Below are 27,740 nucleotides of genomic sequence, written 5' to 3' on the forward strand. Positions count from 1 at the left end.
TACATACATATACACACACACATACATACATACATACATACATACATACATACATACATACATACACACACACACACGTACATACATACATACATACATACATACATACATACATACATACATACATACATACATACATACATACATACATACATACATACATACATACATACATAGACACAGACACACAGACACACAGTCATATACAAGTATGAAAACGTACACCATTAAAAGGCAGTCGTACAGTCAAATGTCGATCATTATTTAAATGATTTATTCTCACTTTAACTGAAATCTACAAACTGCCAGAATAAAAGTTGTACAAACACGTCTTCTAGCAGAATTCAAAATTCAAGTTACGTGTACGATCACATAATATCGTTATAGTTTTAAATAAGATTGCTACATCACTATTTACATTCTCATCTACCTTTTATAAAGAAATCCTTATGTAAATACAAAAATTGTATCTCCTTGTCGGTCCTGGGAAAGATAGCGCCCTCAGTGAGTAACGCCTGACCATACGGTAGAATGTGCCTCGGGGACATATATTCGTACTCTCAAAATTTTACTATATTTCTTGTCTACAACTGGAGTGGTGTCATTTTACAGAACCTGCAGTAAGTAAACTTTTCACCGGCTTATTTTTGTCAAATAAGAAAATTTAATATTTTTCCATTTTGAATATCAAATATCGGTAAATTTAAGGTTGTTTGTTTCTCTGTTACTCAAATTTGCACGTTGACCCTTGACTTTTATTTTTGATTTTGAAAGAAAATGGTTGAATATTTTCATTGATGAAAGCTTGCGCAGAAGTTTAATATCACTTTCGTGGTGCGAGCTACCTTAATGGCACAGTAAACTCAATGCTTCGGTGACAATGCCTTTTGATAAAGACAGCTGTACGACATGATGACGTACGTCCAAAATAATTTACAACGAGCACGCAATGCTCTTAATAAAAAATAAATTTACAAACACTTTTAAGGTATAAAAACGTGACTGCTCATAAACGATTTTCAACACTGCATATGTATGATGTCTTAATATTATTCAGAATGGATTTGAAGTCATTTAAAGTCAAATAATGCCTCGTTTAAAGTTTTGAGTCGAAAATCAGCACAATAGTTGTCTTAAAATTAAGATTTTTCTGAAAATATTAATGATATATCATTGCAAGTATATATGTTAGGCAGTTGGCTGTTCATGTCCCCATTATTATCAAGCGGAAACGATTGTTTTCTGGTGAGTTTCAAACTTTTGATACAATACAGTAACAGTGAAGTAAAACGAGTTCTAAAATACACATCTTCTGAACACGAACAACAACAGACGATGAAATATGACTGGTTCCGCTTTTGCTGAACCTGTCCGGAGTTGTACCATGAGTTAAGTAAGTTTTGGAAGTGCCCCTTGTAGAAAGCACCATATGCATCTGTGCATACACTACTGACATTCCTTGAAAAAAGACCAACGAAAAATAAACCAGTCGAGTTCGAGTTTGAATTAGTCTCCAAGGAAACGCAGATGTATTTACATTGGGAGTATGAACCATTAGCTCATTAGCTGTTGACATGGTAACAATAATAACCTTGTGAACGTCCATTTATTGGTCGTTGGCGCGTGAGGTAGCCTTCCCAAATCAATTTTGCACCGCCTTCAGTTCGTTAGATAATATCAAAGTAAACTTACTCCTGGATAATGTAGCGAGTTTTAAGTCGGTTACAATCCATGGAGATTGTTTCTATGGCACAGAACACGCAGATTGTCTCTATGGTATCGAACATAAAGACTGTTTCTGTGGTATCGAACACGAAGACTGTTGCAAGCATTGTTCTTATTAGTCCATTTAAGAAACTAGAAATGTTCGCCCACCATGTCTTCACCGTCGAAATTCGGTCACCGTTTTGTTGTCATATTCCAATATACATGAAACAAGATGTTCCGGTCCGTAATTAATTTACGTTGGAGTATCCAGTTACACCGATGAAGTGTCAGGCTCAAGCATGTGATCTTGGGAAATATTGACTTCTGGTTTGGCCAGCTACATCTAACAGGCAGTGTCTGTTTTAAACCCTTTGTTCTGATGAGATCACGCTGTCAGTGTCTGCTTTTGCATCTTTTCTCGCTTTTTCTGGGACCGCCTGTTATTTTTACGTCGCCGTTTTCGCTCTTCCCGAACCCTTTTTCTCCGTCTGGACTTGTTCTTTTTCCGTCTCCTTTTGTCTCTATTGCCCCTTTCCGTGTTCTTTTCTTTATTATTCTTACCCCTTTCTTCAGCAGGTTTCGGTTCTGAACTGTTGAGATGGTCTGTGAGAGTAAAGGGATATAACAATTAACAGGGGAAAGAGGTGTAAATATGTATGGGGACGTTTTTTTCCTCCGGGTGGTGCCGAGCAGAGCCGACGTGAATTACACCCTGCGCATGCGTGACTTGCTGCTGGTTTAAAAAGAATTATATCTTTACTTGGTTGAAGAAAATCAAACAGCCTTACTATCAAAACGTCAAAATGCCTTACTAGGAATACTTTGTCGTAACTTTCGATACTATCCACAGTACATTTATACAAGTTAGGGCCAGGACAAAATTAATATGGGAAGGGCTGGTGCTTTTCAAACTTAATAAAAATGGCCCTCCTCTGATTGCTTGCACACAAATGCTGACCTTTCCCATTATCCTTGATCAAAAACAAGGACCTTTTCCTGGTAGTCTTTTAACATTCCAGATAGAAATGCCAATATAAAGGTAGTCTGTCAGCATATTGTCGACAAAGTAATTTACATAAGCAATTTGAGTGTCAGCAATAATATTTCTGACTTTATTCATGATGGGTTTACAATCCAATAGACACCGCAACATTTCAAGAAAAAAAAAGAAGTGGCAAATTTGTGACAGAAATATTGAAAAAAATTTATGACGGACCATAGCAGTGAAAGAGACTGATTTAATACTTTCTTGGCTTTTGGTTCGTTAAAATATGAAAATATGTCCTCTTCACGTTTTCCATATGGTATGTTTTAACAAAAGATGTGTTCGCTGCAATATGAACTTCACGAAAAGTTCTTTTATTGGTATAAAACAAAGTTTGTAATTTTCTTTTACATATTTTGATGTTTCTATGTGTGAAGATAGATTTTGTACAAAGTGTTAAAGTAATGACAATGTCGTATGTGCGTTTTATAAGCTATAGAGAGGACGTATTTGACAGTACAAGTGCAGTCAAAACTACAATCTTCAGTTCAGCATATTTCATGATTTCCCCATATACTGAAAATTCCTAGGCCTTGCTTTCCACAGTGTTGTAAAAGTATCACTTGATCTTTCCCTATGTCCATGCACTAAAATTGCAGAGCCGCTGCCTATTCGTGCACGAAATGAAATGGCCAGCCTCAAAGTGCTGCATGAATGGTAACTCTTCCCATCGCACCAGCCACCCCTCCTATGAAATCTGACCAGGCCCTTACAACGATCTCGGTCTGATAAGAACTTCAATCGAAGTGTTTGCAATGGTGCCTCTCTAACTGAGCGCGTTTTTCAATGAATCACACACGCTAAATGATGTTAGTGAAGGACATCAATTTCTCACTTTTATTAACAAATTTATAGCCGCAATCGTTAGGAGTATGGGTCTTATGAAATCTAACATCACAAATACTGCCACAGGTAAGATATAACAAACGAGTATGAATACTTTCCTCCTCATTCCACTCTGTCATGTGGGAAACTTAGGTCGATTGTTTTCCTTACAAAATTATGATATTTGATACAAGCACAGATATCTTGTACGCTACGATATAGTACCCCGTTAATCTTTTTTTATATAAAAACCTGGCAAATCACCACCAAATTTTGGAAATGATGCAAGCATTCCATACAGCGCCCGGCCCCTCTGCTTGGAGCGTGATTCTCACCTGGACAGTGTCTGGGCTTCATCTTGCATGGCTTGGACTCTCTTATCGTCGGACAAGATCTGCCCTGTGACGAGGGCTTTACGATAACTTCTCTTGTGCGGGTTTCTAGTCCCCGTTTAAAGCCACATGCTTTATCCATTTTCAAACAAATCCCCCAAGCGCTCCACGTGGAAACCTCGCAGTCGACTGCAAATAAAACCAGAAAGTTTCACATTAACTTATCTTCGCAAAGGTTTTGGGTTTCCTAATTGTTCTCATACAGGAGTTTCAACGGCCCTCACCGGTGCCTACAAATTATTTTGGCTCCATGCATGAATCACACTCAAAGCAGACGTGGCCCTCATAGTTCCCGTGTCCCATTTCTGTTGTTTGCTGCGCTGTGCTCATGAAAGGGATCTGGTGTGTGCTGTTCTTTCCATGATTTTCATTGACCAGCTTTATCGAGCAATCTGGTTGGTGAGTTGTTTCTTTCGCCAGGTTCATTAATGATGTCAGCTTGCTCTACGTATAAGATACGCCCTCGTGTGTATTCGAAGGAGCAAACTGTGTCCAGAACTAGGGCAGTGGAAAAGAATAGCCTTGTACTATGACGATCCCATGCTTTCGCATGAGATCTCATGCTTTCTTGATCTCATGCTTTCGCTTCCTCGGAACGCATGTGCAACATTGCTAAAGTCAGTGTGCCACATCAAATAACCAGAATATTGACAAAAATGACTGTCGCACACTGGGCCCATTTCTTGGAGTACAGCGCAGCCAGCGGCAGAAATGGGGCACTTAACCAAACCATATAGTATTCACACCCCTGCAACAGATAAGGGAGCCGTCATTATTTACGCTCTGTGGGCTAGAGGAATATGAGGGGGGTCACTCAAAATACTGAAAACTTCAAGGGGGATGCTCAAAATGTGGAGAGGAAGCAGGGGGTTATTAAATTTTTCGTGCGATATAAATTGTAACACCTCGCAGATTACACCATTCACACACCAATTTCTCAAAATTTTCGATGCGAAAGGGGGACACTTCTCGTGCTCTCCCCCTTCAGGTGTTCTAACGGTTTTCCTCAGTATAAATAAAATAAAAAACACCCCTAAGATTGTACCAGACTGCACCATTGCACATATCAATTTCTTCAAAGATTCCATGAAAAAAGGGGACAGCCCCTCTGAGGCTTTCTCCTCAGCCTCTGGCGTGTCCCCCGTACTTTCAAATTCTGCCTAGTCAGATATCCTAGTTAAGAACCCTGTCATTGTACCCATCTAAATTAAAAAATACTATATGGTTGGATACTGGTTATAGCGTGAGCTTTTATATCTGTCTTTTTGTTGTCACTTTGAAGTTAATTTTCTTGGTTTCACCTTTTTCAACCGTCATGAGATAACCGAAGATAATCTAGCAGGGTACATCAGGATTTGAAAGGTCTTTACTATTGCTGTATTTATGTAAATTTTACAAATACGTGTATTGGTGTTTCACTTTTCTGAGGGGGCAGTCAAAATTTCTTGGTTAGAGAGGGGGGTGACTGAAATTCATCATGGTTCCATGCCAACCATGCTCGAAATTTCGGGGTTTCCAATGAAATTCCTCCGACCTCCCCCAGGCCGTAAATAATGACGTTTCCCTAATTTCAAAGGCACGTAATATTTTCGATTCTTACTAGCATGAGATACTTTCATGGCAGGAAAATTAGGTCCTCAATTTTTACCGAGTCATGATAAACTAAGCTAAAACATCTGTTTGCATTATTCTTTGATTTTATAGGGAAAGACAAAGATTTTATGCGCTACGTTAGATATATGTGCTTCCAAAATGGGGCATGGTGTGGCGCTATCACTGCGTGTATCTGAAAACATGCCACATCCCGCAACAGTGGACAATTTTCGTGCGGTTCGAGGCTTTGAGGGATTTTGACTGGTTGGCGCAGTCAACATGACATTTACTTCTGCCAGAGGCTAAATGTCGCGTCGTTTATTAAATAAAGCTGTGGGTATTAAGTTCTATTCTGGAAACGATGCGACATCTGCCCTGTCATACGTAGTAGACATATCTGACTTGCTATACGTGGTGGGCAAATGTACACTCCAAGCGATGACAACTCTACAGGTGCCGCCAACGAAGCTGTTCGTGCTGAAAGATGTTCTTGCCCAGTTTTTCAGCAGGGGTTGGGGCAAATTTCGGTCAGTAGGAAGACAAGGTCAATTTAACCGTGGGGAGGGAGAAAGTTCTTGGTTGTTGGTACCAGAAAATAGGGAGGGGGGCGGAATGCTGTGGTTCATAGAACTTCAGGGAAGGGATTGTGCATAAGAGGGGAGCAATGTTGCAAGGTTTAAATGATACACGTATGTACATCTAATGGGTAGAGGGGAACTGTCACTGTTTGCGAGAGGGCATGCAGAGAGGATGTTGAACCGTGACTTTTATGGGGAATGGGGACGGCCAGACCATTGATACTGGGGGGGGGGCATTATTATTCAGTGGGAGGGCATGTTTTACGCATGTGTTGTTGGGAGGGAAGTTACGAACACTTTGACTTTCCCCTCAAAATTATAAGGTCACGATTAAAAATATGTGAAATGATTATATCAGCTAAAGAAACATGTTTTAGGATGATTTTGTAAATTGACCGAACTGACAAGTTTGTTGCACCTGACTCTATAACTTTAAGACTATCAAAAGTGACTTTGCGTTGCCATAGACCCTGACCTCAGGGTCAATGTCCGCAATCTATGACATAAAACACATGTACACTACTGCCGATAATAGCTCGGCACTAAGAGGTCAGGTCAGGTCAGATCAGCTTAAAATTCAATTATTGTCTTTCGGTCGTTTTTTTTTTCAACGGTCTGTTACTCCAATCACGCATAACCCGGCTACTGATTTAAGAAAGAGACGAGAAAAAGGAATTTTGTGAGAAACGATTACCTAACCAAGGTACATCCATCTCGTGTCACCAAGGAGGCCTAACATTTGAGATTTATCCGCAATAAAAATCTGACGTCTAAAAATTTTAGCCGAAGCACGATACAAATTTTGCAAGCGCATATTACTTTGCATTATATTTGTCGTATGCGCAAGCAGTCATCACATACGTTAACTTATAGCATCTTCTCAGTGATTTTGTCATAAATTTACGAAAAAGTGGAAAATCACCTCAATTCTTGCACATTTGGACGATGGTGTAAGTTCTACTAGGAGAGGAGCAAAACATTCAATAGACTTAATACCAAAGTCCTGCGATATCGTGAATCATCAGAAAATGATCAATTGCAAAGATGAGAGCTGAAAGATCAGAGAGCACTCAGTTAAGGGTTATCGAGTCTCTAACTACGTCATGGAGCATGGCAACAGCGGAACGCACTCTACGACCCGTGCGTCAACTGTAACTTGGCTACGCTGGCTGTGAGAGCTAAATCCTGAATTTCATTAGAAGATGTTCTCAAATTTGTGTAGTTCATAATTAATTCAACAGAATTACGCAATGAACGATGATTTCTCCACAGTAAACTGTTCTGGTTAGAAATTGAAAAGATTTAATTACAGTTGTATAACTACGTCAATAGGCTGATAATCCGAATTTAGTATTTATATTTTTTCTCTGGTGGAGGTAACGTGTTTGGATTTAATGATGTTATTATATAATCTCGCGTGATTTGTTACCTAATCTCGCTGGATTATCGAGAGTAACGGGAAATATTAAGGGATGGCGAGATTGGCTACTGGACTACTAGTCTTTGAATTTGGGAATCGAACTGGTTCTTCATAATTGTATATATTATAAGTCAAACAATAAAGTTATTGTCCACTTTAGTGATCTTCTTACCTCTCAGACAACTACGTAGTTGTTTGAGGTTACCGGAAAACGATGGTAAAATTTCAAAACGTTAAAAAATAAAGACATTCTACTGTACTGTGGAAGCGTTGATATGTCATTTCAACATGTCTTATAGGTATAAGTATGGTAAAAATTTCAGTGTAGGAGGGTGAACATCCAAACCAAGCGTTGGTAATGAGAAAGTTAAAGAGTTCTCAAGATTTGATGCTTTCACACAGGTTCACTCTGAGAGCGAAGCGCGAAATTTTCAGTGTATTACCGTACAGAGTAAGTACAGCAGAACGGATTCATCACAAATCGCATGGTATCTTTAAGTTTTCTCTGTCTGATATTTTCATTTCCATTTGTATTAGTTTTTTTATAGTTTGTGTCCCCCCTTTTTTCTGTACATTTTTTGAATGTCACAATAATCTAGGGAACGTTCAAATAGATAACAGCTCCAGGCTCGTTATTCGACACATTATATTATATTTCTCTAAAATTTGTGGCGAGCCTTTAGAAGAATGCGAGCGAGCCATAACTTTCAAAAAGTATCGATCTTTATTTCTGCATTGAAATGCAAGATCAAACATCATAGTCCACAGTACAACGTGTCAAGATACTCATTGCATGTAGACTGTAAGCTTAATTTTGCAGACGACACAAAGATTTACAATAAAAGCTTAGTAGTATGCACCTCGAACAGGGAAAGACTTAAAATTTTGCTCAAACTTTCCTGTAGGAATACTTCAACCATTCTCTTTCAAAATCAAGGATAAAAATCGGGTGTCACCGTGCACATTTTGGTACCGGGGAAACAGATTACCAAAGATTTACCTATATTTTTGAAATTTAAAATTGACGCCATCCCTATGTTAACTCTATGGAGAAAAATAACATTTTCGACTTTCGAAAAACTAAGACGTTGAAAATATTTCTTACACAAAGAGCTATAAAATGAACCACAACAAGTGGTAGATCAGAAGAGAATTGTAAAAGTTAGAGAGTCCCGATATCTGTCTCCGAGGCGCATTCTACCTTAACAAATCGAGTCATTAATTTGAGATCCCTGAGCTCTTTTGTATGCAAGTTCCGATTTGCAGAAAAATATAATTTGTTCTTATATTTCAAATTTAAAAGATGAAATTTCATATGGCGTTAAGCAGATTACAAGAAAGCGAAGGATGGGAGTATCAGAGAAAACCATAATGCATGGATGTCCTGCATTAAAGATTCGGAATCAAACCAAACAAGTCATTAAAATTGCCAATGCTGGCATAAGGGTTACCTGTACGTTTGCACTCGCTTGTTTTTTCATCTGGGTACATATCATCCGGGCAGGTTTCAACACAATCGCCTTCTGAGAGGTAGTATGGAGATTGACACCGAGTGCAGAAAGTCCGACCAAAGCATTTTGCACAGTTGTCGACTTTACATTCTGGGAAAGAAAAGGAAAGCATTAGGCTTGATCACAGACAAGGAGAAAATTTGTATGTGGTTCGATCTTGTATAATAAATCGTGTGAAAGATAGACTGTAAGACCGAGCGTAAACAAGTTACAAACACAAGTACATGCATCGTTAGGGCCTATATCATATATTTGTCAAAATTTCGATCGATTTACTTGTGAATATGTTTACGTCTGAGGCAATCAAGCATCGGTCATTTTTCATTAATTTTGTTTAATATGAGATACTACTTATATTGTTTGACATGTTGAAAGATACTGAATGAATGGGTGACCATGCATATATTCGACCCCGGTTTAAAGCACGATCAATGAAACCATCGCGAAAATGAATTAATGGTCATGACCGTCAATTCATTTTTGCGATTGTTTCATTTAATTTATCGAATATATGCATGGTCACCCATTTATTCAGTATCTTTCAACATGTCAAGCAATATAAGTAGTATCTTGCATCAAACAAAATTCATGAAATATGGCCGACTTTGTCCTTTTAATTATCGTTCTGTTATAACATCGCATTGCTCTTACATTCTGACATACTACTTGAAATTACCTACTGTAACACATGTTCATCTCCGGTGCCCTGTGTCCATAGTAACCGACGGGGCACTCATGCGTGCAAATGCCGATATGTTTCATGTCACTTCTGTGAAGAAGTAGAAAGAGTCTGGGTCGACACGTCACGCAGCCATTGTAGGTGGAACATGTCTTACATCCGTGCCTACACTCTGCAAAAGAAGTAAAGCAAAATGTTGGAGAATGATTTAGATTTGATTCGCTCTTTAAATGACAGTATTTACCCTGAACGGTTCCACACACACCGACAGAAGAGCCCGAAATTAAGCACAACAATATGTTTATTTTTATTGCCAAAACGAGATAGACGAACTAGACAAGCTCAAAGCCTAATAAGCAACGTGGCTAATTTAAAGCGCGCTAGCATGTGTACTAGTATTTTGTAAAGCGTCCCGGATTACTATTTTATACAAGTTCAGCGACAGAATGTTACATTTACTGGCTTGCATATATAGTTCAGAAATGCTTGTTTAAAAGTGTTTATTTTTTCCGAAGATCGACTGCAAAAAGCTTGCGGCGAGCGTCATTTAAACAGAGATGTGTCAGCACCGAGTGATAACTGGAATTAAACCAAACATACAGAAAATTTGAAAACTAACCCTGGTCAAACAACAGTGGGGAAACTCCGGTCGTGACTTGAGCTATAAAATAACAACAAATACAAAACCAATCAAGTTGTGTCTCTTACTTTCTTTGAATGTTTTTTTATAAAGACGAAATCTTTACCGTAACTTTCATTTTTGGTGTATGCTCTGTGTTATTATATTGATGTATAATTGACATTTTATATTAATTGCCGTTATAAGTGTTCTCGATAGTTTTTGGACGCCCTCTTGCGATTAAATGTTCTGAGTATAAGCATCTCCAGGGAACTTAAAGAATTGCCCGAAGCTTCGAAGTGGCGGTACAACAACTGACCAGCAAAACTCAGACCAAAGGTCCGAATAAGAAAATAAACTACTGTTTCCATTCAATGTGATTTCACAAGTGGGTGGGTTTTGAGGGGGTCACGTGACTCCATGCCCCATCGGAGGGGCAACCGAAGAATAGCAAGGCAGAATGAGCGAATCGGAGTGTGAAAATCCAAAGAATGCCCAGTATTCGAAGTGGCATTGTTATTCTGAAGATCTTGTTATTTCGATCGGCATTATTCCGAACCGAGGTCCTGACATCACTTATGGGGCTCTTAAATTGGAGAAAAGAAAAGGCGAATTAACGTATGCGTGTATTGTCGCGACGCATTACACAGGGAGACGCTACTATTAGAAGTTTAACTAGTTATGTCGTACATTCAGACAATACCACTGAAAAAGCTCGGCGACCTCTAGTCTCTTCAACTTGTCTCTACTTTTCCCTTAAAAGTATGTGCAGATTGGCTTCAGATAACTTTCTCAGGGAATTTTCTCTACCGTTGAGTTCATTTCAACCGTTGTATTTTATTGGCCGCGTCGCATGCAATCGGTCATGTGTTAATCTGCACTGCTTGTTACAAGATGGAGAGTTCATAAACAGAGATTTACGAGAATATTATTAGTTTAATGAATTATGGTGATTTATTAGTCACAGTCAGAAACGAGTAAGAAAGAACATAAAGTGTTTCACAAAAGATTGTGTTCTTTTATTCTTATAGGTCAGGTACGCTTGGATTAAGATGACAAAAGCGAATAAAACCACAGCTTTTCTGAGATTTCCGTTCTGAATCTAGCGATGACGTCACAAGGGAAAAGGATATCACAAATTAATAATTCCTGCACGAAATTATTTGATCGATTGTCAAAGTTTGCCATGCGATACGGATTTCTATCTTCACATGCGAAGTTATACTTTCTTACTTTCATTCAACTGAGAATGCTATAAGCGTGACAACCCGTTTCGCAATTTTGGTAAAAGCAATAATAAAGTAGCGTTTTTATCCGGATTCCATCGAAAAAAGTCTATCTTCATTCATACCTTCCGGATGCGTTTTGTCAAGTCATGTTTTCTTTTCATATTGAACTATTCGCTGTAATTTTTGATATTATGAATTTATTTCAGCGAACCTGAATTTAGGAGTGCTATAGTTGATTTGTCTTGGAAGAGTATCTAATGCAACCACACTATTGTTTCTATAGTCCTTCCATGGTATAGCATAACTGTTTCCAACGGATTGCTGCGATCCGTTTGCCTAGCACTAAGTGAGAGAGTGAAACCTAATGGTGCGTTATCTTCTTTGCGTAAGTTTACGTCCAACTGTCACATAGATAAGTCACTGGCCTGAGTTTGACAGCTGTCTGTCGAGCGACTGCTGACTTTGACAGTCGTTCCAAGACAGTGATCCCGAAAAATCCTTTCTGTGGGCAAGGTGGGTGTTTGGGTGGTCGATTGTAAACCGATCCTGTAGCCCAAAGGCAGGTTTTGTTTACCGGACGGGAATTGTCACTTTCTATTCAGGTTTTAGTAACTTCCCCGTGAATTCCGCTTTGACAAGTGGGTGGAAAATTTAGACTGGTGATCAAAACTTCACCGAAAGCCAAATTGTTTAAGATATGTGACCCAGAGAAAGGAGTGCGGTCTCCTGTTGCACGGACTATGGTAAGAATTCAAACAAGCACTACAAAATATGCGAAGGGCTAGAGTTGTGTACAACAGGTGGTCGTGGAAGCGTTTGGCTTGAGAGACCAAATGGACTGGCAATAAGAAAGAAATTTCCTTTGAATAAATCGAGCATAACTTCATTATCATTTAGCCTTACAATTGAAGGGACATTTCCACTTATCAGAGAATTGACGTCACCCGACTAAAGTAGTTACTCGGCGCGGCGCATAAATGAAGTTTGTAGTCGTCAGACTCGCTGTCAACTTGAGCCTCTCCGAAATTGATGATGCAAATTTTTGTCACGTTTCGCAAACTCCTTGAGTTGGATTTCTCGAGGAACAAAATGAATTGGTGAGTTTTCTTTACGAATAGCGTCAGGCGTCTTATGGTTTCCACTTATTTCAAATTATGGGAGACAGTGATAAATACTCTGTGGACGAGAATTTGTCGCCGAAATCGAGCATCGGCGTCGCCGGAAATTGGTGTTGAAAGACGCCATTGTTGTAAAAGTATATGATAACACAGTGGAGCTGTTTAGAGGAGCTACACTTTGGTCTATCCATCATCTTCAGAATAAAAAAAGACGACGACAACAACTTTGTTACGGTTCACAGCAGTTGAAATGTTGGCTTTTAGCAAACAAAATAATGAACAGTGTGTATGGATCACATTACAATCACCACACAAACCAACAAAAAGCGTCTCTTTTGCCCTTGAGTAGAGAATTAACGAACTCGGACTCTAAGTCATTGAGAAATCTTAGTTAAATCCCTTGAAATCTTTATCAAATTTAACCTGTCTACTTTGCGAGGAAGTAGGGCAAACATGTTTTGCATTTCGGCAAATTTCAAATATTTTCAGAATCAAGTTGAACGTCGAACACTTTGAAATATCATGGTTGCTAAGTTTTGGTTGACAGTTAAATTCCCACGCTAGCATTCAAATGCTGCAGCTTCACGGGCAAACGATGGCGTTGATTGGCATTTATAATACAGGACACATGTTTGGTTAAATGATGAGTATTTATGCGGCAGTGTTAGTTTTTTTATCATTTTGAAGTAGAGGCCACATGTTTGGTAGTGTTGCTCGGTAATCTACACACAGGTATTTCATTTCAATAAATGTGAATTGTACATACTACGGCTCCCGGCAAACTGTGCGACATTGCGGCGACCGTACCTTGGTACCGCGCAACGTAAGAACGCCGAACCAGTACACGCAGAGACTGTGTCTTTGACGTTGTCAACAAATTTACACATTTAATGTTTCTTACAAGTGACTAAAACACAAGTTTTGTCGCAGTACGGCCATGCAAAGCTTTGATTCCGTAATTTGTGGTAATGAAAGACGCTGCTAATTTTAAGCATTCGATTCACCAAATACACGTCCACAAACTCATGTATGTCCGACGAAATGTTGCATTATTTTGAAGTTACTCTCATTTAGCCTCGTTGGTCGCCAAACATGCTATATCTCAGGGCACAGGAGACTCAGAGATCGTGTGAACTTTGCGGGCCAGGTAGGACTAAGTAATAATCGTAAATCTCATTATTGTCTTCTATGATCTTTCTATAACCACAACAGTGAGTCCCCATAGCGGCGTGGCTTTGATGGCAGAAGAATTCGTGAGACTGAGTTCACTGCATCGTTGTGGTGTGATTATACTGCCATTTATTGACCTCTCCGATGTAAACTTGAAATATCGGCAGAATGTACACGGAAATCATAACCTCACATTTCGCTGGATCGCAACATAAAACGGTTTTCAACTCGATTCTTCCAGTGTTTGCGAAAATGCGTGCGGACTAAGCAGTCCTTTTTCAAAACAGTGTGAATTCCAGTTTTCAACACTCAACATGACCCTAAAATAACGCTTTCCCCGAAGGTAATAATCCAAAGGATTCTAGTTCTGATGCTAGTTATGGTAGTATGAAAACGACAAATGAGATCAAAAATTCACTTCCAGAACGTCCCGGATGTGACACACAATAAATAGTCTTTTTGACAAATTGAAACGAGATTTGTGCGACGATTTTATCAAAACTAAAAACATGTCCACATAAATCTATGCAATAGAGCTACATACAGTGTTCATATTTCCCGGCTGGGTTTATGGAATAACTTTGGTTGGAAGTCGCCCGAACACAGAGAATGGTGAGAAAGAGTCGAATCTGAGGGTGAATCCGATTGAGAAAGAGAGGGGCAAGAGTCTAAGAAAAATTACGAAAGGCTACTCGATTATAGTGAATCCAAGTCTCAGGCCAACTTTTTTCTCGTGCGGCTTGTTTACACACAAATCCACAATACAATCTATCATCGTCAGATTTATTGCAGCAAATTAACTCTCTGCGAGTCGGTAAACAAGTGACAAACTGTCAAGGACGGATAATCCCAGAATTCGCACGTTTTTATCACTATTGTCGTAATATGGCCTTCGGAGGGACCTTGTGTCTATCAATAGCGTTTAACTAATAATTCTCCCGGTTTCTTAACAGGCCTAATACATGTCCTTCCAGATAATGTAGGTAGGGTACAGTTCACGAAAACGTTAGTTTGATTCAGTCTGCCTCTCGAAAGTGTCTGAAGTAATTTTATGGATTTATTAATTATTATGTCGATGACTTGTGTTTGGAATCTATCTACAAATTTCAATCGAACAATTGTAGCTCTCTCTTAGGGTATTGTTCGCCTGAGCCCCTGTATGTATGTATGTATGTATGTATTTATATATGTATGTATGTATGTATGTATGTATGTATGTATGTATGTATGTATGTATGTATGTATGTATGTATGTATGTATGTATGTATGTATGTATGTATGTATGTATGTATGTATGTATGTATGTATGTATGTATGTATGTATGTATGTATGTATGTATGTCTGTCTGTCTGTCTGTCTGTCTGTCTGTCTGTATGTCTGTATGTATATCTATCTATCACATAAAAATGTAGGTCGCTCTGTCTGCCGGTTGGGATGATCTGTATGCTTTGTTTGGTCTGTATGGCTGCATATAATAATATTGACCTATCACTCCATCAATCAAATCACAGACTGATCTTCATGCAACCATTTATATACAGCCCGTGATCACTTTTAAATCTGGCACTGTTTTAAGCCACTCAGTCTACAACTTATGCTGTGCTTTCATATTGCTATGACTTTCATCAAAAGTTTCAATCACAGTGGACGATCGTGGACTCGTTTTCACCAACGCTTCTATTTTTGTGTGTCGGTCGATTCATAAACGATGGCTAGCCGACGTGAAATATACAACAATATTGTTATATTCTTCCCTGGGATTACAATATATGCCATGTCAGTCCTATTGCATACGTGACATTGGTGTTGATAACAGGTTACAAGAGATGAGTCAGTAAACAAATTACTATCAAAACATCGACCTGCACTAAGTACAAGTAACAGACAATAAAATCGAGTATAAACTAATTCTCTGCCTATGCGACAGTGGAACGTTGTCGCCGTGTTTCGACTCAACGTTGGCAAACTGACCGCAATTTATACCCACTGCCCTGACTTCTCTGACATTGCACTAAAATCTACCATCAAGACCATCAACCAACCACAAACAACCTCGCACTGTGGACTGTGGCTATTCGAAAGATGACATGTCAGCAGCCACGTCACCGAGAACGATAGACCAAGAACGCATAATGGAGTTGTACGGCTCAAGCCTTGGTCCGTAAACCACCTCGTGGATTTTTATTGCAGGGCTGGCAGAACGGATTTTTAAAAGATGAACTACCCATACATTAAGCCACCTGACCAGGACTTACTCACTGCCGTTTGTAAGCGCAACATCACTTTGCGACATCAACAACTTACCTGATTGACTTCCAACTGTAAAATATTTATTACTTGTTAATTCTTTGAATAACTTTTTACGGCGAATCTTTGAAAGTTCAGCGAACATTCGCCTTGTAGTGAGTACAAATTCTTCCCACCCTTCCCACGTGAAAGGAAAGAAAGGAGGCAAAGTTACGTATTGTATGTAACACTGTCGTAAATATATGACAAGTGGGTGTAATCACAACACTCAAATTTTGCAAGCACTGAATCGTCCTGCTGGCAAACAAACCATTCCAGCGACGACCACGTGAAACATTCTTTACATTTGTACATATTTACGAGTCAGACACTGTCAGTACGCGGTCTATATCATTGCATTTTTACGACAGTCAATAAAATAATTTCCATTCTGTAAAGACTATGTTTTTACCGCGAATATTTTATCCTCTTAAATATCACGCGAGGAGATACCAGGAACGCCGCAATTTTAACGATGACGACACATATTTTTATGGCTTGTTTACGTTGTACAGTGATGATGTCATTAGATCTTACAATCAAGTTTTATGTCCTGAAGGCTCCACTTCAGAACGCTACAACAAATATACCCAAGATAAGGCAAAGACCGCCCAGGTATAGATGATACCAAATGACTGAAAAAACAGGAAAACATAAAACCTATTCGACCATGTTTGAAATTACTGTCCGCCCGCATGCCCCATGCGCATTTTGACGTCCTCATCCGGTTGGAAGACATTTAGTCTTGTCATGTCGATTTTCAGGAAACTTGCATGCTCGAAAACAACTGAAGTAAAATGAAACGGTCCAAGTATTGGTGTTCATGGATGTCCGACATTTTTAATTGACAGATAAACAATCGAGAACATAAATATGAAATTAATATAATAACATATAGCCTCTCCCTGTTTATGTTGAGGCACGACACTGTGCAGTTGCTCAATTCCATTTCCAAACAGTTGCACTTAACTCAGAATCGAACTCACATTATTGGTTTTGATGAAAGTTGCTGAAGATGAATTTTGAAGAGCAGGCAAATTTCTGAAAGGATAGGTAGCTTTTGAAAATTACTAACCCTTATTTCTGGTACATGCTCTAGACAAATTTCAAATACTGACCCAAAAAATCATTGTGAGTTACTGCTGGAAAATATCGCGGATGCATAATTAGGAGGATTTACTTGGATACAGTGAGATCATGCGATCCTATGAGTCAAAATTGTAGAGACTTTGATATATGCTGACTTAAAACAGGTCTTATAATATGTTCACCAGGCTTCTAAGTTTAATGGGAAAACAGAAAAAATATCGTAATTTCGTTACACGCAAACCTAACATTGTAGTTCTATACCTGTCAAGGTATGAAAAACTATTTACAGCGTTTAAAAGTTAAGCAGGTTTCCAGGGTAACAACTTGTGTCAATTGCTTTCATATCATGAAACTAATTTCTGTACTGCAAAATTTTCTGGTTGGCAACAACAATGCACACTGTGCATGTCTATAAGAAATCCGTGTTCACGGGCAGAACTCGGGTTCGTAAGGCCTTCTTTGGAGTGAAACAAAAAGCGTTGCTAATACACAAAATGGGAACGTTGAAAAGAGAAAAAAACAGGACGAAAGTAACACAATTGTACTTGAAGATATAAGTTGTTATTAATACACGGATCTTCCGCTAGAACACTTTGGCCTGGATTCCCGTCTATATAAGGTCGAAAGTGGCACGCGGGCTGAGTACATTGATGGCTCGATATGAAGTATAAAAACATCTATGTCACATCATTGATAAGGCTTGTGGGGGTTACCGCGTCACAAGGAATGTGACAACCCTCCACAGATTTTGAAATTCAAAGTCATTTTGTGGAGGGACCGTGGTTTATCAATCTATGATTCCTAGTCGACAAATTTGTAATCATGCAATCTGCACCTGTGTTATTATAGAATGAAGACGGATAAATATCGTGATATGAAGCGTATTATTCATTGATCTTAACCAATAATATAGTTCAATAGTTGTGCTAATCTGCCAATTCAAAGGCTTCTATTTCGTATTATTACATCAGGGAATAAAATCTTCCTGTCAGCGTACGAATTTAATACTGCTAAGCTAACATACACGCCCTGCATGTCTGTTCACGCCTTAAATATTTGACGTCTGGCAAAATAAAGTCTGGTACAGTATCTGGGAATTGAAAATGGTATGCTTTTCTCACATCAAGTCATCACAACATGATTATTACATAACTACAAACTGTGAATAAACAACTGGACGGATTACGCCGCAAAGTTTGAGCCAATAAATGCAAAAATCCTTGTTCAGTTTAATTTGTATGTTTGCCGCCTTTGACTGTGGGGTAAAAAGAAGCAAAGGTTACGAAAGAGAATCTATAGTTATAACGTTAGTCACTCTTTGCATAACGTAAAATATCTTAAAATGAAAAAAAAGCAAAGCTTTGTACAATAGTAATACATTTTACTAAGATTGTACACCTGGCAAACTTCTCAGGCTATGAGAGAGATTTTTGAGGCTGGACTAATCTTTAGATGTGCACAAATCTCATCGGAGAAATGGACTTCAACTGTTCCATGCAACAAGTCACGAACATGCAAAGAGGCACGTTCAAAGACAATTGTCTCATAAACGCGCTTGTTCGTTAGGCCTCACCCCCAGCCAGCGTGTCTCTGTTAACAGGTGTTCCACAGGTTTTAATTTATTACCAAGCCTCAAATACCTTAATTCCCAAAGTGTTATACCACTACAGATCTTACAAGGGATTTAGAAATTCAAATATTGCATTATTCTACGAGTACTCGTGTTAATAAACGCATAAACTACGGAAGTACGTCACATCTGCGATACTGTCAGACCAGAACCAAACATCGCTGAGAACAAAACATGCCACCAAAAGGATGACCCTAGACGGGCACTACGAAAAATTGGCCAGAGTTCACGGGGTAATCTCTCTGTCTGTCTCTCATCTTATCTGTCTGTCTGTCTGACGCTGTGACCGTTTAGAGTGTTATCCATCTGTCTGCCAAAAGAGGTTTTTCTATGACTAAGTCTTTATTAATATATATTCGCACACTCAACCAGACTTTTAATCGATTCATGTATTGGTCTGTCGATCTGATTTTCTGACGGATGGGCAACTCGTCTGCATGGTCACAGCGCACACGTCGGTTTCTATAGAAAACTTATCATCCAGGGACAGGTACAAATTAACATGAAGTAGGCTAAATTAGCCGCTTCAAAAAAGGTTTAATCACTTCAATTTCAACAAAATAGCCTGCCTACGCTATCTGTATATCGTACTCCATCCTAATTGAGAAAACAGCGAGGTTCAATCTGTTGAGTCACTTGCGAAATTTAATTCTAGGATTATAATAGTAATGCTTTGGTTTCATTCAGGCGCCTTTCATTGCATAGTGTCCAAGATGTTGACAATAAAAACTGTGTATCGTGTCGCCGCTATCAGCCTTTTAAGAATGTCACACCAATGTTACCGTATCACCTGAGCTATTACTAAGTCGGTGTCTATTTTTAGCAAGACATGTCTCGCTCACTTAACATTCAAAGAAGGGTATGTGATAAGCAAAGGCTCGCGTTCATGCTTTTTGCTCTCAACTTTTAAAGCGCGATGTTTGTAGCGTTCATATCCAGATGGTAGACAAAAAGTTTCATCATTTACAAATCGGCTCTATATCTTACATTACCTCATGACGCATCGCGCCGGCCCCAAACCGATGCAAATCTAGCCACTTAGACTTAAATGAGAGCATTAATCGATCTTGTGATAATAATTAGCGGGGCAGAGATTTGGTTCGAGTCCAAACATTGTTTGTTTAGTACTCAAAGTCTGTATGAGATAAATCAAAATGTCAGCGACGACGAGTGGCAAGCAAATTGATTCGGTCTGAATCTCGATTCAGCTGACTGAATGATTTTGAAAAGAGATTGATCGTAACTTGTGTTTGGATTAAAGCGGGAAATAGCGGGAAAAATGTAACCGCAAAACACTTGAGTTTCACACTTATGATTATGAAAAAGTTTGCGAGAGTAGCCCTATCAATCAAACGACCGCTAAGATTTGTTGACATAGTAATGTCATCTTCATCGGTATATAGCCATATAAAAATAGTTGAAGATAATATTGCTCTATTTTAATAGACGAAGCGATTGAGCAAAATCGTGAAACAACTACAGCTAATGGACTCGAAAATGCCATTCTTGAATAGAAAATACAAACGATTTTTTAGCACAGTCGTTCAATTGCAATCTTAACTTTTGTAGAAATGGAAAAGAAATGTGACATGAAGTCGAAATGATTATTAGTTCCTTATTTAAGATGTTCTTGATATAAAACTGAGAAACAGATGGTGAAATCATATCTTCTTGTTTTTAACATTTCATGTAAAATGTTTGCATACGATGTGGCGATATACTCTAGAGTTTGTTTTCAACTTTAATGCATTCCGTTCTCGATACCAGATAGAAATAAATGTTTGGGGCCATACCAAGTCACTTCGATAAAGCAACGATATGTACACTGGCTCTTGTCCCTAGCTTACAGCGACTGTAAATTTGTGTGATAGGTATCTCTATTGATTCCTTGTCCTGTAAATACCTTTGTGTCAGTCGTGTCTCTATGCATCGTTACCGCACAAGCTCTGTCTGACGACCCATCCCCTTTAGTCATTTTGAAATCTGGAACAATTGAAAAACATAGAAGCCGCCCGATGGCCCAAATTTTTAATTCTAAACAGTCGACATTTATTTATTAAAATGGAGAATATTTTATTAAAAATGATATCGATACGCAATTTAGTAAAAGTTTAAAATAACACAATGTCAAACATTTAACTTCGGCTAACATCTCATTTACACACGAAACACTGACGGTACCATTTTGAGATAAAAAGTGAAAAATATTAAAACGCTTACTTCTTTCTTATTTGTACAAAAATCTTCTATGATTGAACAAAAATGACAGACGCCTCACTGTAATTTTTTCAGCAATGCGTATTCCTTAAACAGTATGAAAAAATACCGCATTCAATAATCCAGGGCTAAGATAGTTGCGTTAGTGTTGCGAACGTCCACCTTTCGAAACTTACAGGTTTGAAAGAGAAGACACTCAGAATCGTGATTACGAGTTGGAAGATGATGTTGGCAAGTTTGTCTTCGGTATAAGACAATTGGAGAATCTGAAGGTATCAAAATTAGAGAATTTCTGAAAAGACATCACAGATTAACGACAGATACTCAGTGTATTTCCCTCGATTATAGGGAGAAATATATTTTATCTAAGACCATCTCACAACAGCAGACGGATCAGCATGTCATATATGTCGATTGTTGCAAACGAAGACTTTTCTATGGTGTTTTGAAACCTAGATTTGACTCGAAATCTGAACTGACCATACTTTGTGCCCTCTTCAGGTCTTGCCGTTCACATTCTCAAATGTGAATTAATGCTGCGAATCACGGCAGATATTTTTTTTTAGTTTTCGAGTATTATTGCTCCGCCGTCATGGAGAGAAAAAAGAGGAAAAAAACAAACAAAACTGACGCACAATGGTACTGGAACGACGTGAAATGCGATCATGTTTTCATTCAACGGTAAACAGGCACGGTCTACGTGGAGTGCAACAGAAGTTTTACCTTTTTGTTGTGCTTTGATTCGTATCATGCGTTATGTAAGACTATGGGCCTTATTCGGTACAACGAGATTTGTCAGCGTTTACCAAATGAACAGCTGTGATTGAACTCAAACGAAAACAGAAAAAAAATCAAATCGCCCGTGAATGAAAAACAAAGGGGCATTTCGAACAGGGATAGCCAAACGAGAGTTTAGTGTAACCATGACAACAATGGGGTTATAAAACATCTTAATAAGTTGCCATGGCACCAGCTGAGCCAGTGATACTTTCTGGTTGCTTTGTAGTTGCAATGTTTGCAAAATTTACGTAAGAGATCGGCGTAAATTACATGTTTCAGTGCTGTGTACTTGGGTTATTTTGCTAGTCCCTGAGAGTAGCCCACGGCATGATGGTTTTCTTATTGAACAGGTCAAGATTTTGTGTGCCGACAGATGTCAACGGAAATTGTTAAAACAAGCATGGTGTAATCAAATGTCAAATAAATCATTCAGGTATAACTGTTTAATTTTCTCGAACGTTGTCCGCAAACTGATTGGTTCTGGCGAGTTTGTCCTTATGTATCTAACCCAACAAAAGAAATCGATTAACCTGTTAACAAACCCGGATAAATGTATCTTTACTTATTCTACACAAGGTTCAACAAAAAATACCGTACCAAACAGCGTAGGAACTTCGGTGATGGGGGCTTGTGAACATGGACTAGGAGGGCAGTGAGTGTCAGAAAAACAGGTATAACTTGATCCAAACCAAATTAATTCCATTGTTTTGTTTGAACAAAGAACTGTAAAGACAAAGCGATTTCTGGCGATGCAGGATTACCGTGCTAAAGTTGTCAAGGGAACACAGCTACAAGGACAAATATCCACATGTGGAGCATATAGAAACTAAATTATTAACGATTAAACGAGAAAAATGGCGTTTCTGTGGATCATGGAAACCTGGTGAGATTTGAACGCCTCGAAATCTACCGATGATCTGTTTAAATCGGGACACTTCCTGGTGCCAGGTCCTGTTCCAAAAACGCTGCGATTGCTCCTCAAGGGGATAATAAATGGTGTTATGGAGTGGTATGGGGAAGTCTATAGCGCCGGTTTACCGGTGAAGTCTCGCTGCCAATATAATTTAATCCCGTGCATGCCATCTCTGTACCGCATAGTCTTTGCATGTGTGGGACAGAAAAGTTTACCCAAACATAAAACTTGTAATTGTCAAATAGAGAGCCATAAACTCCACAAAAGTACGTTATATTTGTGTTATAAAGGTACTTTGGAGCGGTGGGGGTTTTGTTGACTTTTTCCACACACCCGTGCGAACTCATCGCTGCTATTGGGTTCTATTGTCTGCACGCCCTTTTAACGGCACAGATATGCTCGCCACTGTCTGGTCTTTTTAGACAATGGTGAACAGTCTTGATTTCGAGAAAAAAGCAACATTATTTACGAATTATCGGCCATGTTGGCCAACGTTGACACAACACGCAAGAAGTCACAGAACGTGTCATCGAAAAGAAACAAACGGTTAATCCTAGCGAAATCGGCTCGATCGGCTCTATCAAGTTATTTATAAACTTCATAGTCATTCCAATAAAGTATTCGCGAAGTGTTCAAAAAACCTCTCAAAGTTCGGTTTGTGTCTTCTAGCTTGGACAGAGGTGAACCCTATAGTGCGTAAATCATCCAAAAAGTAATTTGTCCGTTAGATCGCGCAATGAATCACTGGAAATTGATTACTCTCGCTTTGTCCGAGTGACCGCTTGTAACAAACAATCTAAAGAAGCACAGCTCATCTCCAATGGACTCTGAAGTACCTATATAATTAACTCCTTGGTTGTATTAGAGCAATCATCGTTTCAAGTATCTGTCATCTTCTATCACATTTTTTTGTTTGCTGGAATTTCTGACACTTCGGGGTAAATATTTACCGGGCAATTTTGTTACATTTCCGACATTTTTGAAGCAAATCCCAAGGTTTTAAAATGTTTACTAAGCAATTACTTCCCAAAACATCGTGGTCGCTTTTCGGTCACGGTGGCCGGTCTTTTAAAAGTTCCTTGGGTCTGTTTTTGTCTGTATTTAGGCGGCTATTGTCAGTTTACCGAGCAACAGAGTGGGGCTTAAAGTTTGTGCAGAGCGGCGGCAGAATGAACGCGGGCAATCCGTAATTTTCAGTAAATAATCGCGAGAGCAAAAGACACAACGTAATCGTCAGAATCTAAACAAGTTTTGTATGGGGATGATCAGGAATGAATGAGTTCTATTCAAATGGTAGTTTCAATTAAGACGAAAGAAAACTAATTATCCAAAGAGAAAGTGACTGAGTGAGCACTAACAAAATAAAACAAAACATCTTTTAGGAACCCTACAAACATCTTTCTTTCTGGGCGAAGCACAATGCGCCGGGAATGTACTGTCTTGCCGGACGGGTTATTTAGCTCGCATAACATTTTGGCAGATGCCGCCCTGGTTTGTCAGAACGTGCAGGTTTGGTCTATCTGTTGGACTGCGTACCGTTTACTGTTATCAAGGACATGAGAGAATTGATACCCCGTTTTAGTAAGGGTCAGCTGAACAGAGAGACGTGCTTGCTGCCTGTAACGGGATGAAATGTTCTGCCCGGAGTGTCAAGAGGATGCAGTCGCACGGGACGACGGCGGGTCCAAGGGAAAACTCGCCCGGCATGCCTTGAGAATAGCAACACGTTAAATCACGCGAAGCTTTATCTCCATACTTTAAGATACATCAGTTGAAATCGGAAAACTTATTCAAAATAGTCGGAGTGGAACCACGCTCCGTCCTAGATACTTCAGACAGCATAAAGGAGTTTAATAGAAAAATGGCGAAAAATTCAGCGGGGCAAAGGGTCTGCAAGGCGCATAACTTTCAATACAAAAGAGGATAGCGTTTATCTTGTCGCTGGAGTTGTGTCTTATCGGTCCGTTGAAACACGCTCACAGCACAGTGCATATGATATCCCGGTCAGTTAAAAGCCACTGGTCAAAGACAGACAATCCGCAGGTACTGCTGGCGAAACGCTTATCATGGCGAGAGCGTTCATCCGTCTGTAAAACTCCAGATAAAGATCGACATCTATACACGAACTGTAGTGTAATTTAATTATTCACAATGGGAGAAGGGCTCAAAGACCGGCCACTTCGTGAGGAAAATAAATAAATATAAATAAATAGAGTGGGTTTGCAGATCGCTGTGCGTGACTAAAATACGTGTACTGGCGATCAGAAGTAATCTACTCACAAAATTGGTGAAATCCTAAAGCGCGCGGGTTTACCGCATCAAAATAAGATTTCGCACCGGTCCAGTGACAGAAATAGCTCTGAGTGGATTTTCCTATCATTGCAAAATGCATCCATCAGGGCGTACTGACGGCCTATGTGGCTTAACTTAAGTAGAGCAGTATCAAAGCTTACCTCTAGAAGTGCCAGTGCTTCGATATCTACAGCCTGATGGAGTGATTTCACAAAACCAGATGACGAGTAAAATCAGTATGGTCCTGAAGGTCTCCATCTTCAATTATGTAGCCCGGCGACCGAGAAATCAGTTGCCAGCATTTAGAGTCCGATTTGATAACCTTCAGTCAAGTCAACGACCTCAGAAATCTTCTCCAGCTCTAACGACACGTGAAATCAAAAAATATCAAATTTTTTGGAACATGACCGGCTGGCCCAAGTCTTTGCTCCGCCACAATAATACACTATGAAAGCCGCTGTCAGAAGTTCCCAAGCTAACAATTACACTCTTTCACATGCCTTGAACAATACCAACTGGCTGTGCTGTGAACCGCGGCACCTCCCTATGAGACAGGTGATGTGCATGACAGGGGGGAACAACCACTCCTAATCTGGTCACTACGACACCACGACATGTGCAACGCCAGCAAGCAATTTGCCGTTGTCATGGTGATAATAAATTCCCTGAGACCCGCGATGTTTTGACAAGGCCAACGTTCTGGTTCATTGTCACGGCTGTGATTGTTTGGCATACAGGTGTACCATACATATATAAAGCATGCAGGCTTGAGTCGGGGCAACGACATAAAGGGACAGCAATAATATTCCCGCCACGATACGCCAGAATTACAGCGTCAGTTCATCTCTGCATACACATCCATTAGATTCGTCAAACCGATGTTGTCAACACACACATAACTGCAAACCAGGTGTAAAATAGCTGTCGTCGATTAACAGAAAATCTAGTTCAACAGGTTCATTACTTATGCTCCAATCTACCTTCACCTTTGTAATATTTCACACCTCAAGGCACGTGACCATACCCAATAAAACTTCGACCAACTTCGGACTTTTCAAGAGATGGACGACTCAGAGCATCGTTGTGCACTGCCTGCAGATACACTTTCATATATTTTGAGACATCATCTGACAACCGATGCGGATTTTCCGAGTTCTCCAGAATCCAGAGAGCTGAACTCGCATGTTGACCGATGTGACGTCACATCCGTAAGTTTCGGCCCATGTAGACAATCGACTCCGGCCGCACGCCGAAATATTTGACCAATACTTTTGGCAATATACATCACCAGGGTAACGAGAGAACGCAAGGAATTCCTAGGCGTGTTTTCGATAAGTGGGATATTGTTTAACGACCGTTTAATACAGTGTATCTCGATAACGTATTCCGTTAGGAATTTATTCATTATGGAAATCGACATGTAAGTTGGCATCTTCAATTGGACCAGGACATGTCGATTATTGGTAATTGACAAGTGGCACACAATATTCTCTCGTGTACTCGTACTATCACGTGACTGAGAAATAGTCTGATTGACAACGCTACAGATGAGCTGAATGTGTACAACCGCGTTGTGATCCACACTGTTTTCTTGTTTTGGTTCAAATTCATATGACACCCGAGATGAGGTCGTTATCTGTGACCATTCGTGAAACAGATTATTTTGTTAATTTTGCACCTATACCAGATCTGTTATCAGCCCGGCTTACAATACCTTCAACGTGTCGGAATCAGTCGACTATGGCCAAAGTACGACCCCAGTCTACCCTTTTACTGACTGCTGCAGGTGTCACTACGATTGGCGGTTCCATCAAAATAGAGAGAGCCATATAACCGCCCAGAGAATTCATCATTGAGGGAAGTTGAAAGGCGCATTTTTTCTGCTTCTGGCCTGGCAACTGGCAACGTATCAAATTTGGTACGGGCGATTATGGCAAGACAATTCAGCTGGTGTATACATTCATGTGCAGAGTAAACCGATTGGACCGTTCTGTCTGCTGGCAAATAGCCACCAGCGCGTAAACTGACACACTGTTCATTCTCTGCCGTGTGTCCCTGGACGGGGCTCAGTCCTTAGGGCCGGGATTGTGCACCCCTTTCGATTTTTTTGACGGCATTGTGCGAAACTATTCGTACATGAAGTGACAATGCGAATCAATTTGGATCAACAAAGGCGCCCTACCAGCTTTTCCTTGGGAACAAACAAAGTTAGAGAAATATGCGTCACGAACTAGACTGTCTGAGTTCCTTCGACTTGGTCAAAGCATTCACATCGCCAGATTGAGAGCCCTTTGTTGACAGTTAAGTCACCTGATCCACTTTTGAGACCAAAACGTCATAATTTCGTTCGTTGCAGATTTTCTTATTCGTTAAAATCGCACACCGTTGAAGTCACACGATTGGATCTAAAGCAGGGTATGACCGTTTACCGCATATTCTGGTTGATTGCATAGTTTTAGAAACGATTATGCATGAATAGCTATATAAAATTCTGATATGATTAGATAAAGAACGCATTAGGTGACACAATTATGATTGTTAGTGTTGGATGGGTGAGTAAATTAAAGGGTACGGATATAAGGCCGCAGTTCACTCGGAAAAATTCCTTTGTCGCTATTGTGTAGAGATGGTCTGACCGTTGGGGA

General features: G+C 39.5%; 1 protein-coding gene across 3 annotated transcripts; it reads right to left on the reverse strand.

Moving 5' to 3' along the window:
• Window positions 1-251: 251 nt before the first annotated feature.
• Window positions 252-26,447, reverse strand: LOC139134104 (R-spondin-2-like). 3 transcript variants are annotated; one of them, XM_070701017.1, is made up of 6 exons: window positions 25,257-26,274; window positions 10,370-10,411; window positions 9,752-9,922; window positions 9,012-9,161; window positions 3,913-4,098; window positions 252-2,310 (listed from the first exon to the last, which is right to left on the reverse strand). In XM_070701017.1, exons 1-6 carry the CDS (start codon window positions 25,351-25,353, stop codon window positions 2,093-2,095), a joined length of 864 nt encoding a protein of 287 aa, XP_070557118.1. In that variant the 5' UTR covers window positions 25,354-26,274; the 3' UTR covers window positions 252-2,092. The 3 variants fall into 3 exon arrangements, with proteins under 3 accessions (XP_070557118.1, XP_070557119.1, XP_070557120.1); XM_070701018.1 differs by lacking the exon at window positions 10,370-10,411 and having other exon boundaries at window positions 25,257-26,447; XM_070701019.1 differs by lacking the exon at window positions 3,913-4,098 and having other exon boundaries at window positions 25,257-25,544.
• Between the last annotated feature and the right edge of the window lie 1,293 nt (window positions 26,448-27,740).

The sequence above is a fragment of the Ptychodera flava genome, chromosome 5, assembly GCF_041260155.1.
Source record: "Ptychodera flava strain L36383 chromosome 5, AS_Pfla_20210202, whole genome shotgun sequence".
Lineage (NCBI taxonomy): Eukaryota > Metazoa > Hemichordata > Enteropneusta > Ptychoderidae > Ptychodera > Ptychodera flava.